This window comes from Muscardinus avellanarius, assembly GCF_963383645.1.
Source record: "Muscardinus avellanarius genome assembly, chromosome: 15".
In the NCBI taxonomy this organism is placed as follows: Eukaryota; Metazoa; Chordata; class Mammalia; order Rodentia; family Gliridae; genus Muscardinus; species Muscardinus avellanarius.
The window spans coordinates 89,191,203-89,207,738 of NC_137801.1; the positions used below are offsets into that span (position 1 = coordinate 89,191,203).

General features: G+C 59.3%; 2 protein-coding genes across 4 annotated transcripts; one reads left to right on the forward strand and one right to left on the reverse strand.

Annotated features, from left to right (window-relative positions):
- Window positions 1–217: 217 nt before the first annotated feature.
- On the forward strand, window positions 218–2,608 carry COX5B (cytochrome c oxidase subunit 5B; the record flags this gene model as incomplete). Its single annotated transcript, XM_080711740.1, has 4 exons — window positions 218–320; window positions 1,607–1,680; window positions 1,845–1,944; window positions 2,496–2,608. 4 exons carry the CDS (start codon window positions 218–220, stop codon window positions 2,606–2,608), a joined length of 390 nt encoding a protein of 129 aa, XP_080567866.1.
- Window positions 2,609–9,106: 6,498 nt separating this feature from the next.
- ACTR1B (actin related protein 1B) lies at window positions 9,107–15,160 on the reverse strand (the record flags this gene model as incomplete). Of its 3 annotated transcripts, none has more annotated exons than XM_080711821.1 (11): window positions 9,107–9,209; window positions 9,357–9,397; window positions 9,493–9,554; window positions 9,854–10,028; window positions 10,219–10,311; window positions 10,420–10,636; window positions 10,797–10,921; window positions 11,091–11,216; window positions 12,275–12,350; window positions 13,521–13,585; window positions 15,113–15,160. In XM_080711821.1, the coding sequence occupies 11 exons, from the start codon at window positions 15,158–15,160 to the stop codon at window positions 9,107–9,109; spliced, it is 1,131 nt and encodes a 376-aa protein (XP_080567947.1). The 3 variants fall into 3 exon arrangements, with proteins under 3 accessions (XP_080567947.1, XP_080567946.1, XP_080567948.1); XM_080711820.1 differs by having other exon boundaries at window positions 10,198–10,311; XM_080711822.1 differs by lacking the exons at window positions 12,275–12,350; window positions 13,521–13,585.
- Between the last annotated feature and the right edge of the window lie 1,376 nt (window positions 15,161–16,536).

The following is a 16,536-nucleotide window of genomic DNA, read 5'->3' on the forward strand; positions in this document are numbered from 1 at the left end:
GCTGAGCATGCGCAGGACTCAGGATGAGCAAGCTGGGCATGCGCAGAACCCAGAATGAGCAAGGTGGGCATGCGCAGCCCTCCGCGCCGTGCGCGTTCACGTGGGTAGGGGCGGGGCCGGAAGTGGAAGACTTACCTAGAGGGGGCAAGTAGTCCTATCGGAAGTCCCGCCTTCTCTAGCTTTGCTCCCGGAAGTGCCGCTGCGGGGAGCGGGCGCGATGGCTTCAAGGTTACTTCGCGGATCCGCAGCGCTGGCCGCGCAGGCCCTGAGGGCCCACGGCCCCAGTGGGGCGGCTGCGGTGCGCTCTATGGCTTCTAGAGGTACTGGCATCCCGGGCGAGCCGGCGAGCCGCGGCGTTGCTCTCCCGGTCGGAGGGGGAGTGCGGGAGCGGCCAAGCGGCGCCGACCGCGCAGCTCCTCGGCCCACTGACCGCCTCCGGCCCCGAGCGCTGCGGGCTCGGCGGGCATCTCGCCGTCACTGCCACGGCCAGGTTGACCCTGCTGCGAAGGCGTCCTAGCTAGAGGGACCCGGGTGACCTTGGGATGTGTGTGTATGTGTTGGGGGAGGGCCAGGGGCCCCGCTGTCCTTCCAACCGCGGCCCTCCTCACGCGGAACGGACTCTGGATTCACCAGCTTTTGGGGAAATGTCGAGCTATTGCCATCGGTGGTTGGAAGAGAAAAGCGCCCGTTCGTGCTGCCAGTTTCGGGGATCATGACCCAGCGGTCCTTAGGGAACAAAGGACTCGGATAGTCATGTGTGCTTGTACTGGGGATGGAGCCCAGGGGCATTCTATTACCGAACGACACCCCCAGCCCTTTATTATTGTTTTGAAACAGGGTTTCACTAGGTTAATGAGTCTCACTACTTACTGAGGCTGTCCTTGAACCTCCGATTCGCCTGTCTCAGCCTCCTAAACACTGAGATTACAGGCTTTCACCACCCTGCCAAACCTGGGTAGCCTTTAGGATCTGGAGCCCAGCCAGGCGTGGTGGTGCAGACTTGTAATCTCCGTACTTGGGAGGCTGAGACAGCATCACAGGTTCCTGACCAGCCTCAGTTACTTAGTGAGGCCTTCTGCAACTTAGACCCTATTTCAAAATAAGGAATAAAAATTAGGGCTGGGGTTGGGCGTGGTGGCGCACGCTTTTAATCCGTGCGCTTGGGAGATGGAGGCAGGAGGATCCTGCAGGTTCGAAGCCAGCCGCGCTGGCTTAAGAGACCCTGTTTCCAAACAAAAATATAAAAATAGGTCTGGGAGTGTAGCCCAGAGGTAGAAGGGCTTCCAAGAACTCCAGTACCACAAAAATAAAATAAAAATAAAATTAGGGCTGGGGGTGTAGCTCAGAGGGAGTTCAATCCCCAGTTCCAAGAAAAGGAAAAGAAAAAATTGGCAGTCCTCAAGACTTCAAAGTCCCCAGAGCTCCTCAGGATGTGACTTAGTGATGGAGTGCGCTTGCCTAACATGTGTGAGTTCCTGGGTTCAATTTCCAGCACTGCCAGGAAAAAAAAAGGTGGTGAGCCTGCTGAAATGCAGGCAGACGTCTCTGTGTGGCCTTTCCCGTTCTAATCATTTCAGGGTGTATTTCTTAACTCCTTTTTCTTCAGGTGGTATTCCTACTGATGATGAGCAGGCGACTGGGCTGGAGAGGGAGGTCATGATGGCGGCCCGGAAGGGACTGGTGAGGAAAACCTTCCTTCTTTTCGAGCTGTGTGGGTCTTGATGGGATCGGAGTTGTCCGCTGCCTGGGAGTAGAAACCCAGCGTGTAGGAACTCTGCCTGTGCTTCTGGAGGGGTAGGGCTTATTTGACATGACAGATTAACCTTTTTTTCCCCTCCTTCCAGGACCCATACAATATCTTGCCCCCAAAGGCAGCTTCAGGCACCAAGGAAGACCCCAATTTAGTCCCATCCATCACCAACAAGCGGATTGTAGGCTGCATCTGTAAGTGCCTTATCTATTTTCTTGTCCGCTTTTTAGATGTAGTCTCCTATACAGAATGTCTATAAGCTGCTTCCTCTCTGGAGTGGGGCTGTGTGTGTGTATAGAGGATAGACGTGTAAACAAGTTGTTCTAAGGGTTTCTCAAACCTCGCCGTGCATGAATAGGCAGTCTACCAAAACAGCAGACAGCCCCAGGAGCGCCTCACTGGCAGGGGAAGTGTGCCACGGAGGAGTGTCCCTCCAGATACCTATCGTCACGCCGTTTCTGTGTTAGGCACTTTTTAGGCACCAAGGATGTGTACCAGTATGGATCCTGGTAAAGGAATAGGTCATAGGTGGAGGAATTCTTAGAGTGACCCTGATAAAGTTAGTTCACTCAAAGGTAAACTCAGGGCCTTGCTTTCTTTGTCTAAGAGGTAGGAGAAAGGTTAAGCCTCTCCCTTAAGATGTCTACGTGATGTTTCTGCTGTCTCAGCAGCGTTGTAGGACATGTGGAAGTGGAAGGCCTCCCTTTCTAGGCTGGAGGAGCTTCACACACCTTTTTCCTTTCAGGTGAAGAGGACAACAGTGCCGTCATCTGGTTCTGGGTGCACAAAGGCGAGACCCAGCGGTGCCCGAACTGTGGGACCCATTACAAGCTGGTGCCCCACCAGCTTGCCCACTGAGCCCTTTACCACCGTGCCCAGAGCGCGCAGTAGTTTCCTCTCTAATAAAAGGCTGGCTGCTGTGTTGGCGCCTCCCAACAGCTGTTTGTGTGTGTGTGGTTCTGGGGTGGGACCCAGGGGCTTTCTCCCTCTGGGCTACACTTCTAGACCTATTTTATGTTTTATTTAAACAGGGTCTCACTGAGTTGCCAGAGCTTGACTAAGGAGCTGAGGCTGGCTTCCAACCTGCATGGTCCTCTGGTCTCAGCCTCCCAAGCACTGGGATTACAAGCGTGCGCCACCACGCCTGGCTGGGAACAGCTATTTGTTAATACCAGCTTGCCATCCACTTACATAAAGTATGCCAGCAGTGCAGTTCTTAGATTAATAAATAGGCTGGGGCTGAGGGTGTGGCTCAGAGGCAGAGTAGAGGGTGTGCTTGACATGCACGGTTCAGTCCCCAGTTGTTGTTGTTGTTGTTATTATTATTTGGTGGTACTGGGGTTCTTGGAAGCCCTTCTACCTCCGGGCTACACTCCCAGACCTATTTTATGCTTTTTTTATTTTTGGAAACAGGGTCTCTTAAGCCAGCGCGGCTGGCTTCGAACCTGCGCGATTCTCCTGTCTCCGCCTCCCAAGCGCGGAGATGACAAGCGTGCGCCACTACACCCGGCTAGTCCCCAGTTTAAAAAATAAAAAAAGCCTGGCATGGTGTTACATGCTTGTGATCCCAATACTTGGGAGGCTGAGATGGGAGGATCGCAGGTTCGCAGCCAGCCTGAGCTACTGAGTGAGTGAGGCCTTCTGCAACTTAGACCCTGCTTCAAAACAAAGAACAAGCTCCAAGGTAGACGCCCCGGTTCAGTCCCTGGCGCACCCCACCCCAGCACACACACGTGTTCTGATGTATAATGTCCAATCCCTAGTACCAAGAGAAAACGTTGGCAGTCGGGGTAGAAATAGACCGTATGGGGACCTTGTTTGGATCTTGATTTGAAAAAAGACACTTGTGAGAGTTGAGTCCAGTCTTCCCCGAGTGCAAGACCCCATCATTGAATAACGTCTGCTTTGCCATCTTAAACACTGAGCTGGACACGGAACCCTACAGTCCAGCTGCTGTGCAGGCCGGAGCAGGAGGGTCACTTGAGGCCAGCCTGGGCAACGTCGGATACCCTATAATCTCAAGAAACTTGTACAGGAGAAACTTGGGAGTGGTTTGCACTCTGGATATTGGGTATTTAGGTATTCGTTAGAACTTCAGGTGTGTTTTTAGAGCCAGTTTTTCTCAGGCTTCAGAGAGAAAAACGGGACTAGAAATCGGGAGGGAAGCGAAGCCTATCTCAGTCACTAGAGAGTCCTCGACACCGTGTCAAAATGTTTCTGAAAAATGGGAATCCCTCTCCGAATCCTGCTGAGATTAGTCAGGGTGTCTGCAGCTGATCTCTACAGAACTGGTTCAAACTCGACCTTCCAGTGCGAGTTGGTGGGAGGAGAGGCCGAGCAAGGCCCCTTCCCCACTGCTCAGCCGTCTTAAAGGTAGCGTCCAGGCTCCTGCGTCGCTCACGCTGGGCATCTTGGCCATCCTCTTGGGAAGTGCCCAGGCTTCCGTCTGCCTCTGACAGCCTTTCCTCCGGGAGCCCAGGCAGCCCTCCATCAGATCCAGCTCCTGTGCTCACCGTAAACGCTGTCCTAAACGTGCGTCGCAGTAACTGTCCTGAAGACGTGTGGTTCCGCAGCCAAGCCCTCCGGCTGGCAGCTGTCTCCGGCATCTCCCTTTCCTTCTCTACTGCCTCCTGCCAACCCAAGCCCTGCTCAGGATGAGCTTTAGACTCTCCATATTGAACCAATCTGGCAGGCCGGGCGTGCTGGCCCACACTTGTAATCCCAGTACTTGGGTGGCTGAGACAGGGTCGCAGGTTCTCGGCCAGCCTTAGCAACTTAGACCTCGTTTCAAATAAATAAATGCATAAAAAATAGGGCTGAACCGGGAGTGATGACACACACTTGTCCTCCCAATACTTGGGAGGCTGAGACAGGAGGATTGCACAGGTTCGAAGCCAGCCTCAGTTACTTATAAATAAGTAACTCAGTTTCCAAATAAAATATAAAATAGGTGTAGCCTGGAGGTAGAAAAGCCCCTGGGGCTCCATCCCCAGGACTAAAACAACAACAACAACAAAAAAATAGGGCTGGGGTATATCTTGGAGGTAGAATGCCCTGCGTTCAATCCCCAGTATCATACATTAAAAATAAAAATAAGCATTTGCCTTCTCCCTCGCTCCTGCACCTCCAAGGAAGTCCTCCTTGCTGCCCTTCCTCCACACCTCCCCAGAGAAAAACATCTGCAGGGCACCTCTAGACTGGCAGGCAGAATAATGACTCCCCAAAGGCGTCCACGTCTTGCTCCCTGGAACCCGTGAATAGGTTGGGTCACAGAGGAAAAAGGACTGGAGGTTATAAATGGAATGAGTTGAACACCTGCCCTTAGAATAGGCTGATTATCCTGGATTATCCCGAGTCCTCGTGGGCATGAGGAGGGCGGGCGAGACTCAGTGAACAGCCAGAGGTGCACTGCCCTGGCTTTGCAGACAGGAAGGGCCTTGGGCAGAGGCAGACAGGTGAAGAAAGAATTCCCTCGAGTCTCCAGAAACAAACAAAGCCTGCGGACGCCAATTCCATCCCAGTGAGACCTTGTGGGGTTTCTACAGTGATAGTTACCTTTTAAGCCACTAAACCTGGGGTAACCTTGTAGCAGCAAGCAGAGGGTAACACACAAGCAGTCAATCCAGCTGCTGCTCCTGGCAAAGCAGTTGAGTTGCACAAGCCGGCCCATGATTCCAACACTCGGGAGGCCGAGACAGGAGGATTGCAGGTTTGATACCAGCCTCAGCAATTTAGACACTTAGTAGACTAGTGAGACCCTGTTTCAGAACAAAAAATAAAATAGTGTATCTTGGAGGTAGAATGCCTCTGGGTTCAATCCCTAGTACCACCAAAAGAAAAAAAAAAGGCTGTACATTGGAATAACCGCATGTCTTCGTGATATGCCACTATTTTTTATTGTACTGGGAATTGAACGCTTGGGCGTTCTACTTAGGAACTATCCCTGCAGCCCTATTTGTTTTTTATTTTTGAAACAGGGTCTCACTAAGTTGCTGAGGCTGGCCGTGAACCTGCGACCCTCCTAAGCACTGGATGACAGGTGCGCACGACCACACCCGCCGACCTATCATTCTGACAAGAGAACTGCTCTGTTAATTCCAGTTTGGGTTTGCCTGCTGCTGGCTCCTGGCTAGAGTGTGTTAAGAACCCCACAGGTGAAACTGGGCCTATCGCAGCGTACATGCCTCTAACCCAGAATTCTGGAGGCTAAGATGGGAGGGTTGTAGGTTTGAGGCCAGCCACAGCCACTTAGCAAGACCTGGGGTGAGAGTGTGGCTTGGAGCCCGAATGCCCCTGGTTCCATCCCTAGTACCCTGCCACCCCACCCCACCCCACAGAAAAAAGGTGAACACTGGAGCCGTAAACTTTGGTCATCTGGTTAAAGCAGGGTCCACGAGGTTTCTCCACCGTCACACGACGACGCCCGTTTGTGACGAGCAAGCGTCTCGTGGGGGCCTGCGATGATGCGCACCCTTACTTGGTCTGCCTGTTTCGCGTCAGTTCTTGCCTGGAGCGATTACTAATATGGATCTGCCCGACGGTGGCTGTCTTTCCCACTGTTCCTTCTATATCACTTGGAATTCTAGAGAAGGGAGATCCATCTCTTCCCCCCTGTATGTATTTGCTCAGTTATTTATATCAGTAAGGACTCATGGATATTTTATTCTGTGGCTTATAATCCATGACAGAGCTGAGCACGGGCCGTGCCTTCAAGCTGGTTCCTGTGTCTTATAGACAAGTCTCTTCTCTGGAGTGCTCATTTATGTTATTTATTTATTTATTTATTTATTGGTACTTGGGGCTGAGCCCAGGGGCATTCTACCTCCCAGCTACATCCCCAGCCCTGTTTTATTTTGAAACGGTCTTTCTAAGTTGCTGAGGCTGGCCTTGGACCTGTGATCCTCTTATCTCAGACTCCAAGTACTGGCATTACAGGTGTGTGCCCGTGTCTAGCTGGGTGCTCACTGGATGGTGCCACAAGATGTTCCAGGCACTTGAATTTCCCTGTCCCCGGGGACTCCAGGATGGCATTTAGGACCCGGGACCGACACTGGTGCCCAATGGTCCTGGGTGACTGCCTGGGCCCTGCCGCAGACCCGGCTAGGAGGTGCACGTCCGGATCCCAGCCCTGTGCCCACACAGACGTGCACTGACTGACTTCTCTCTCTACACAGAGTAAAACCATGACCGCACATCCTCCCGATTCCAGTCCAGTTCCATGAGGCTCATCCAGCCATCCCACGCTTCTCCAGTACAGAGTAGCTTGGCACAACCTAGCCCTGTGTGTGTGGGCTGTGGAAGAGGAACCCAGCGGCACTTTACCTCTGAGTTACGCCCCCAGCCCGACTTTCTATTTTGAAGCAGCACTTTAGCTCTGACTACACTCCCAGCCTGATTTCCTATTTGAAGCTGGGTCTCACTAAGCTGAGAGAGCCTTGCTACATGGCTGAGGCTGGCCTTGAACCTGTGATCCTCGTGTCTCTGCCTCTTAAGCACTGGCATGCCATGCGTGCTGCGGCACCGGGCCCCGCTCGGCCTGAGCTTCGCCTGGCCTGGCCCTGCTGCGGGAGGGTGGAGGGAAGCCTGCGTTGGCCTCTGCCACAAGGCCGGTTCTGTCGGGGAGGAGGGCAGTACCCCATGGGAAGCAGGCATGGCCAGCGGGTAAAGCAGGGCAGTGCGACGGGCGCCCCAGGGCAGCAGGCTCAGGTCTCAAGGTGGGGCCCGTGAGGTGACTTCCAACAGCCCCCCAGTGTGGTCTAACCGCGCCAGGCAGTGGAGAACCGGCTGGTGCAGAGCAGGACGACGACCTGGGCTCAGGTCTGAGCAGCTGGAGCTGGCTGTGGGTCTGAACCAGGTGGAGGACAGCGGAGGCCAGGCCTCAAACTCGGAGAGGAGGAGCTGGCTGCGAAGTTTCCAAACCTGGGTGGTGGGGAGCTGCTGGTACGCGAACGGCACCCTGCAGGGAGCTGGTCTGCAGGGCCCCTAATGGAGCGTGCTGGGTGAAAATTTGGACACCGTTGTGTTCCCGGAACCCACAAAATGCCCTGTGCTGACACGCTGGCTCAGTACCCTCCGTGATCCTGCCTGACCACTGCCTGGGGCCCTGGCCCAGCCCCACTGCCCCCACAGCCTTCAGCACAGGGCTCAGTCACCTGGAAGTGGCCTCGCTATGGCCACCATGGGCAGGCGTACGCCCATGAGCTCTCAACAGGCCGGAACATCTGCCACAGCTGGCCTGCCCGCCTGGTGCCAGAGCCCTTCCTGTTGCCCCTGGGGTTCCGTACCCAGGTGGCCCAGGTGTCCTCTTCCCTGACTGACTTGCCAGGACAGGGACAGCACTTGTTCTCCACTGTCCCGAGGCCACGGGGCCTGGCCGCCACGGCGCGAGGGTTCCTGTGCTTAACCAAGAAGGGGCAGGCCCTGGCCTCTTCCTGGGGAGCCCACACTCCCCCCTTCCCTTCCTCCTGTGACTGCAGGCCGTGGTGGGGCCACAGGAGAGGTGCGGCTGCCCTGACCCGCTAGTGGCTGCCTGGGGGACAAGCGTGCGGAGCCTCCTGGGCCCCCAGACCCTCCTGCTCAGCCGTCACGCTCCGCGTCGCCAAGGAGGGGCGAGCAAACAGAACCACAAGAAAACAGCCGCCCGGCGTCTCCATAATCATCACTATAATTTACAAAACCTTTTTCCAGGCAACTGTGTTCCGTGACTGTACATATCCGGGGGGGCCTGGGAAGACCTTTCTTGAGGGCCTGAGGAGCTGCCACCCCCACTCCTGATTAACTGGCTTCCCTGCAACAAGCGAAGACCACTGGCCCTTTCCCGTCCAGGGCGTGGGGTAGAGGAGAGGGGCGGCAGGTGGGTGAAGGGCTCCGCCCTCTGCACCCGCTCGCTCCAGGGGATGGAAGGCTGCAGGGACTCGGCTGGCCAGGAAGACGGAGGGCAGAGTGTGCGGGTCCCAGCTGCTCTGGCGGGTCAGGAGGGGAGGTGACCGGGACACCCTGAGGCACTCTGCGCAGAGGAGCTGCGGGCTGCCCTCCTCCAGTGGCCCCCAGCACCGGGACCCTGGCCCTGGCCCTGGCCCGGTGCCTGTCTGGGGAAACGGGGCACCTGGGTACTTGGCCAGAGCCTGGGGAAGCGGCTCCAGGCCCAGCTCGCCCTGCCGAGGGGGACATGGGGACACTCAGAACGTCCTGCTGCTGGACTCTGGTTCCCAGGCCCAGCTCACGGCCCCCAGACATGCATCTAAATGTTGTTCCGAGTGTGCCCGGGGTTCAGGGCATGCGCAGGACCCTTGGCCTAGGATGTGGGCCCGAAGCACTGAGGGTCAAGGGCCGCCTCTCCCTGCACTCTCCTGGGCATCAGAAAGTCTTGCGGTGAATGGCTCGGGGCCCGTCCTCTTCGTACTCCTTCTTGGACACCCACATCTTCTTAAAAGTGTCCAGGGAGGCCAGGATGGAGCCACTGAGGGGACAGAGGGGACTTCCCGTGGACCTGCGGGCCGGGCCAGCCACCCGCTCTGGGCACTCGGGGCTCCGATGCCATGACACCCCACTGGCCCGGGCCAACCCTGGCAGCCGTTCCGGGGCCCTCCCCTGGGCCCTGCCTCACCCGATCCACGTGGAGTACAGCCGCTCCTGGGGGGCCGAGATCTAGGGGGAGCAGGTGGCCAGTCATCAGCCTGCCGGGCGGAGCCGGGGGCCGTGCCCCCCCAGGCCTCCCCGCGGCCCTCTCCCCGGGACCTCACCTTGATCTTCACGTCCTTTGGAGCGAGCTTCTTCACCTCACTTAGCAGTCGGTCGCCAAAGCCTGAGAAGGAAGGCGGGCTGAGCGGGGCCGCGTCCATGCCCCTTGCCATAGTGCCCACCCAGCCCTTGCCGGCTCCTCCGTGGAAAGGCAGCTCCTCCTTCTAGGCCTCGGGTAGGAGGCACCCCGAGGGAGAGGCGCTCGGCCACCCTGGCTGCAGGAGTGGGTGGGCTTCTCCGGGCAAGGTGAGAGGAAGTCCCGGTCCCGCAGCTGCCCCCTCCCGCGTCCCCAGTCTTGAGGGTCCAGCCGCCCTCAGCCCCGGCCTCATCACCGCTGCCTCCCAGCACGCCGCGCCGCGGTACCTTTGAAAAGCGTCGAGCCGCCTGACAGCAAGATGTTGGCGAACAGCGTGCGGCGGAGGTCCGTGTCGGACTTGTGGATGGCGAAGGCCAGCACCTCGTGCAGCCCCTCGCTCTCCTCCCCCACCAGGTCCGGCTGGAACAGCAGCTCGGGGGCTCGGAAGCGTGCGGGCCCCACCTGGGAGCACAGGATGGAGCAGGTGGGCTCCTGTGCCGCTGCATCCCCCCCAGTCACCCCCCGAGCCACCCAGGGCTCCTGGCCACTCACGTGGAGGGTTCTGCCATCCCCCCAGGCACCCTGGGCTCCCGCCCACTCACGTGGAGGGCTCTGCCGTCCCCCCAGCCACCCGGGGCTCCCGGCCACTCACGTCGAGGGTGCTGCCGTCCGGCAGGGTGTATTGCACCTTCTCTGTCTCCAGAGCCTCGTCCTTCTGCGGGTTGATGGACAGGTAGCAGGCCCGCTGTGGAGGACAGGGCACCTCTGAGAAGGCTCTCCTAGGACACCTGACTGCATCTGGCCACACCCTCCCCGCTCCCAGACTGCACTGCGCCCTCCAGTCGCCCATCACCTCTTTGATGGTTCTGACGACCTCAAACTCGGCAGAGGTATGGAAGTCGGCCCCTTCCTTTCGCAGCAGCAGGCGGAGGTAGCGGGAGACGTCGCGGCCAGCGATGTCGACCCGCATGATGGAGTGAGGCATGGCAAAGCCCTCGTAGATGGGGACGGCGTGAGTGACCCCGTCCCCCGAGTCCAAAACCACTCCTGTCGTGCGCCCCGTTGCGTACCTGTCACCAGGCCAGCGTCCCCCGCCTCAGCCACCGGGGCAGGGGACCTCCGTACCTCTAGAAGGAACCCTGGGACACGGGCGTGGGAGTCTAAAGGGACACAGATCCCAGGCAGCCGGGGCCTGCTCACGGCAGGGAGGACGGGGAGCGGGACACTCACAGGCTGAGCACGGCTTGCATAGAGACAAACAGGGCCGGCACGTTGAAGGTCTCGAAGAACACCTCCGCCGCCTTCTCGCGGTTCTTACTGGGGTTCAGGGGGGCCTCCGTTAGAAGAACGGGGTGCTGCGAGAGAGGGGAGAGCTGTGGGCACGCGCACGTCAGCCCACGGGGCCCCCAAGGGTCCTCCTAGAGAGGGGTGCGGTCGGCAGTTATTCTTCCTGGGATGTGGCTCTCTGAAGAGCCTGCGGCCGCGCAGAGCCAAGGGCTGGGGCTAGCTGGGAAGGTGGCGCACCTCCTCAGAGAAGGTCTGCAGCTGGTCCTTGGAGTAGACGTACTGCCAGATGCGCTCCATATCGTTCCAGTCCCGCACCACGCCGTGCTCCATGGGGTAGCGGATGGTCAGCAGCCCCCGGTGCTCCTGGGGAGGCCAGCGGGCAGGCTGGGTGTGCGGCCAGCCGTGCTCTGCCCGACCACAGCACCCTGCCCATGGTGGCCCCTGACTGTGGGGGGCTTGGAACCAGGATCCGGCTCATCTGCCCGCAGCATCTTGGGCTCTCGGGGCTCGCTAGCTCCACTAGCTGGGGACTGGGGAAAATGGCAGCCTGCCCCATCCCCGGGGCCCCTTCACTGCTGCCCGCGCTTCCCTTCTCCTGCACTCCGCCAGCTCTGCCCCCTCCTGTGGTCACTGTGCCCAGCTTTGCATCGGGCCTCTAGCCAGCCCCACCGTGTGCCCACCTGCTCAGTGCCATCCTACCCTGTCCAGGCCGTCCTCCCACCCACAGCGGGGCTCCTAGTGGCCTCCCTCCCAGGAGCCCTGCCGGCCCCCAGCTCGGGCCATTGCTGCCCCAGCAATGGCGCTTGCCCAAGCTGGGCTCCCCACACTGCTGGCTCCTCTGGGTCTGCTCTGGCTGCGATGTCCCTAGTGGGCGGCCCCGGTGGCCAGGGCGCAAGAGGCAGCTCCCAGGGCCTCCCTGGGGTGGCCACTGAGCCTGAGGTGTTCTCTCTCGTTATCTCTCTCTCTCTCTCTCTCTCTCTCTTTTGTGGTACTGGGGATGGAACCCAGGGGCATTCTACCCCCAAGCTACACCCCCAGCCCTATTTTTTATTCTTTAATTTGAAACAGGGTCTGAGTTGCAGAGGGCCTCACTAAGTAGTAGCAGAAGCTGTCCTTAAACCGTGATCCTCCTGTCTCGGGCTCCCGAGTCCTGGGGTCACCAGCGTGCCCACCACGCCGGCTCTGAGATTCTCTTAAACCATCGTTTAGCCTGCTCTTTCCCCTGTACTGTCCAAATAGCTCCTAAAAGTCAGGGATGGGAGGGCCAGCCACGCACTCCAAGAAGAGGGCGCCACCCTGTGGCGCAGGGGAGTGCACCAGGTAGCACAGCTGTGGTGCGGGGAACCGGGCCCAGGACAGTCACTACCACCAGAACCAGGGTTCCCGGGAGCGAGGCCCCCGGCAGGCAGCCCCGCGGTCACCTCTGCTCTTGGTCCGATGAAGAGGTCCCCTTCCAGGGCTCCCGCCATCACCCGCATGTGCTTTGGCCTCCCAACACTGTGGGGACACAGGGAGAGTGGTGTGGGCAGGCGGTGCCAGGCCCCAGGCGGGGCTGTCCTCCAGGCACCGGAGGAGTGCGGCTGTGGGGCAGCCTGGGCAGCGCGGGGCAGCAGGCCGCGTGTCTGAATGCCGGGCTGGCCCCGCAGCCCAGCCCCGGGAGGGTCGGCCGTCGGAAGCCACAGTAGCTCAGCACACTGTCTTCGGGGGCCAGGGCTGCATCACCACCCGAGGGAAGAGGGTTCCAAAGGGGGGTGGTTGCTCCCACAGCACCGCTGTGCACCCCCGTGCTCATTTAGTCCCTAGCAAGGGCTTCCAGGACAGAGGCCCAGCTCCTGGATGCCACGATGCACAGGAGCCCTCCATTGCAGCCCCGGGTGGCCCAAGCTGACTGTCCCCAGGGCAGCCAGCCACCGGGGTCCTCTGGGGTCTGACAAGAGGCCCTGCCAGGGCACCCTGGCTGTCTCCAGGATGGCACCCCTCTTTGTACCCTGCTGCCATCAGCACCACATGGGGAGAAGACCCCTGTGACCAAAACAAAACATTTCCTTAAAGTATGAAAAGTCCCAGAGAGCTGGGCATGGTGGCGTACACTTGTGATCCCAGCATTCAGGAGGCTGAGAGGAGGATCACGGTTCGAGGGCAGCCTCAGCTACTTAGTGAGGCCCTTTGCAACTCAGTAAGACCCTGTTTCAAAATCAAGAATAAAAAATAGGACTGGGGGTGTAGCTACGAGGTAGAATGCCCCTGGGTTCCATCCCCAGTACTGAAAAAAAGAAAGAAAAGTCCCAGAGAAAACATAGCCAGGGCTGAAGTCAAAGCTCAGAGTTGAGCCTGGCACTAGCAGCCCTGGTTCAACCCCCAGCTCAAAACCACAAAAAGGAAAAAAAAAATTTTTTTCCAGGCAGGAAGGGGTTGGCGCGCCCCCGCCCTCGTGCTGGTGTCTGGCTGTCCCCTGGGAGAAAGCTCCTTTTATTCTTGCTGCTGCCACCACACCCCGTCCCCAGGGCCCCGCAGCCGCCTCTCCTCCCACTGGCTCAGGGATACAAAACTCCGGAGCCCCCAGGGGCCCGGCAGCTCTCCGCGAACCTGGTGCCTCCCCTCAGAGACGCCAGCGTCCTCCTCAGAGAGCTCTACCCTCAGCCCGCGCCTCCAGCAAACAACACTTACTAGTTTGGGAAACAGTACTTGGGGATCTGGTCTCCCGCAAACCCAGCCTTGATCACTCCCGAACCCTGCAAGGAAAACAAGGTCTAGCGCCGACGTCCCCTCCGGGCGAGGGCAGTGGCCTGGGGTGGCAGGCCGGGGCATGAGCATGACTGCCACAGCGGGGCTCCCAGTGGGTGGCGATGTGGGGTCCTGCCCAGAACGCTGAGCAGTGCACGGCTGCTGAAGGCAGGGGTGAAAGGGGGTGCTAGAGGCCTGGGGGACTACTAGACATCCCTGTAGTGCACGGGCCACCCCATGCCCGACAACCCCAGCCCAGGTCGACAGAGAGACAGAGAAACCACGAAGCAGCTCTGTCTCTGTGTGCGCCGAGGCTGCTTCCTGGCGGGAAGCTGCTCCCAAAGAGCTAGAAGCGATCCCTGCGTGTGGCGGCAATGTCAAGAGCCCCGACCCACTTCCCCGGCAGAGCTCGGGGGAGGACTTGGCCCCGCCACCGCTCGGGTCTGGAAGCTGGACTTGGGATCTCAGAATGAGCCTGGTATCTAGAAAGTGCCCACCCAAGGAGGAATCGGCCTCCCTGCCCTCTCCCCCCAGTCTCCATCATGGCCCTCCGGGTCTGTGGTGCAGAGACACCCTCTCTGGGTTACAGGGGGGCTGAGAGCCCGGAGGCCAGGCAGCTGCCCTCGGAACGCATAAGCTTGTGATCGCCCGACGGGCGCGAGCTACTCACCAAGATGGCAAGTAATTTGGTCCTTCCTGCAGACAGCGGGAGGGTTCTGGTCTGAGGGCACACCCCCAAACCCTGTCCTAGCCCCCTTGTTAAACATCCCCTGCTGTGACTCAGACCACCTCTATGGATACTCCAAAAACAGCCATTCAGGGACCCTACTAGGGTCATGGGGGGTAACAGATCCCAGAAAGGCAGAGGCGACTCATCAAAAGACTCCAAGGCAGAGGCTCAGGCAGAGGCAGCAGCCAGGGGCCCAGCCATAGACCCAGCCCTTGTCTTTTCCCATGTAGGGGCGCTGAGCCAGAAACCTTAAAGTAGCCAACAACAGGCCAAGCCTCAGTACTGAAGGACAGACCACAGGCCGCCAGACATCTTTCAGGGAAGCTTCCGATGGCTCTGAACGGCCTCTCTGTCCATGGGAAGGGTGGCCATGGACTCCCCGCCGCCCCGCAGCCACGGGGTTTCTGCTCCACGGCAGAGCATTCAGGAGACAGGGCCAAACTCGCTAAGAGGTCAGTCGGGTGGACATGGGGGGGTTTGGCTGGCACAGAGTACCTTGCTTTTTTCCTGGCCACGGGTGCAGCTCCCTGGGAACTTAAAGATGACAGGCCAACCCTTCCCAGAGATGTGTGTGTGCAAAGGGACAGATGCAGCCCGAGGATGAGCAAGAGGCTGCGCTCTCAGCAGAGCGGGCGGGCCGCGTCCCGGGCTTAGCTAAGCACAGGTGCGCCCTCCGCCGCCCGGCCGGCCCTCCAGCCCCCCGGGCTCGGGCAGGGTTCCGGGGCCAGCGCGGGCTGGTCCAGGGCCGCGCCGAGGGGACCCTGGCCCGGGACCCCGCGGGCCCTCCCCGGGCTGCTGCGCTCACGTTGTCGATGACCACCGGCTGGTTGGCGATGACGTCGTAGGACTCCATGGCCGCGCCGGGCAGCCCGGCCCAGCTGGCGGGCTGCAGGAGGGACCCGACGCGTCCGCGGCGACCCCAGGCGCGCCGCCCGCCCCGCCCCCGGAGCGCGCCGCCGACGCGAGCCCGCGGGGCTTTCTGGAGGGCCACCCCGCGGCCAATCAGCGCTCGCGCCTGGTGGGATCGACAGCAGGCGCCGGGGCGGGCCTCCCGAGGCTGGCCGGCCAATCAGGACCGCCCGCAGGACGATGGGCGGCGCCAAGGTAGGCTGCGCGGCCGCGGGATAGGGCAGGGCTCGGCCCGTGGATGACGGCCGGCTCGGCCCGTGGATGACGGCCGGCCCGGCCCTTCCAAGGGGCGCAAGGTGGGGTCTGGGCTGCGGCCGCTGTGGGGTCGCAGACGAGATTCCTGTCCGGGAAGTCGACCCGGCGCCTTCCCGATGAGGCCAGCCCTGGATATTCCGCCCAAAGCTTTTTTTTTTTTTTTTGCGGTACTGGGGATGGAACTTAGAGGGGCCTTCCACCTCTGAGCTACACCCCAGCCCTATTTTTTATTCTGTATTTTGAAACCGGTCTCACTGAGTTGCAGAGGGCCTCACTAAGTGGCCGAGGCTGTCCGCGAACCGCGATCCTCCGGTGCTGGGATTCCAAGCGTGCCCACCACGCCCGGCTGCCCAGTGCATTTCTTTATTAAACACTGAGAAGGATCCTGTTCCTTGTGAACAACTGACAACTTCGTGGTGATTTATTACTGCCATTTACTGAGAACCTGGTATTGCCTGCGGAGCACCTCTACCTGCTGTACACAGATTAAATCCTTGCAGCTGCTCCCCCAGGTACTTTTTTTTTTTTTTGGTACTGGGGATTGGACCCAGGGGCGTTCTACCTGCAAGCCACCCCTCCAGCCCTATTTGACTTTTTATTTTGAGACAGTCTCACCAAACTGCGGAGGCCGGCCTCGCACTTGCATACTTAGGTGGTTTGCGGGGCTTGGACTGGGATGCGCATGGAGGGGACCTCCAGCCCAGAGGTCAGCCGCTGGGGCTTACAAGGCCGTCCTCGCCTGGCCAGGGGCCACGCCTGTAACCCGAGCACTTGGGAGACTGAGACGGGAGGATTGCAGGTCAGGGCCATCTTCAGCAACAGAGCAAGACCATGTTTCCAAATAAAAAATACAAAGGGCAGCTGGGCGTGGTGGCACCTGTAACCCCAGCCTTCGGGAGGCTGAGACAAGAGGATCGGGTTCGCGGGCAGTCTCAGCTACTTAGTGAGGCCCTCTGCAACTCAGTGAGACCCTGTTTCAAAATAAAGACTAAAAGATAGGGCAGGGGGTGTAGCTCGGAGGTCAAAAGCCTCAAAAAAGGGCTCGGACTGTGGCTCAGAGATAGA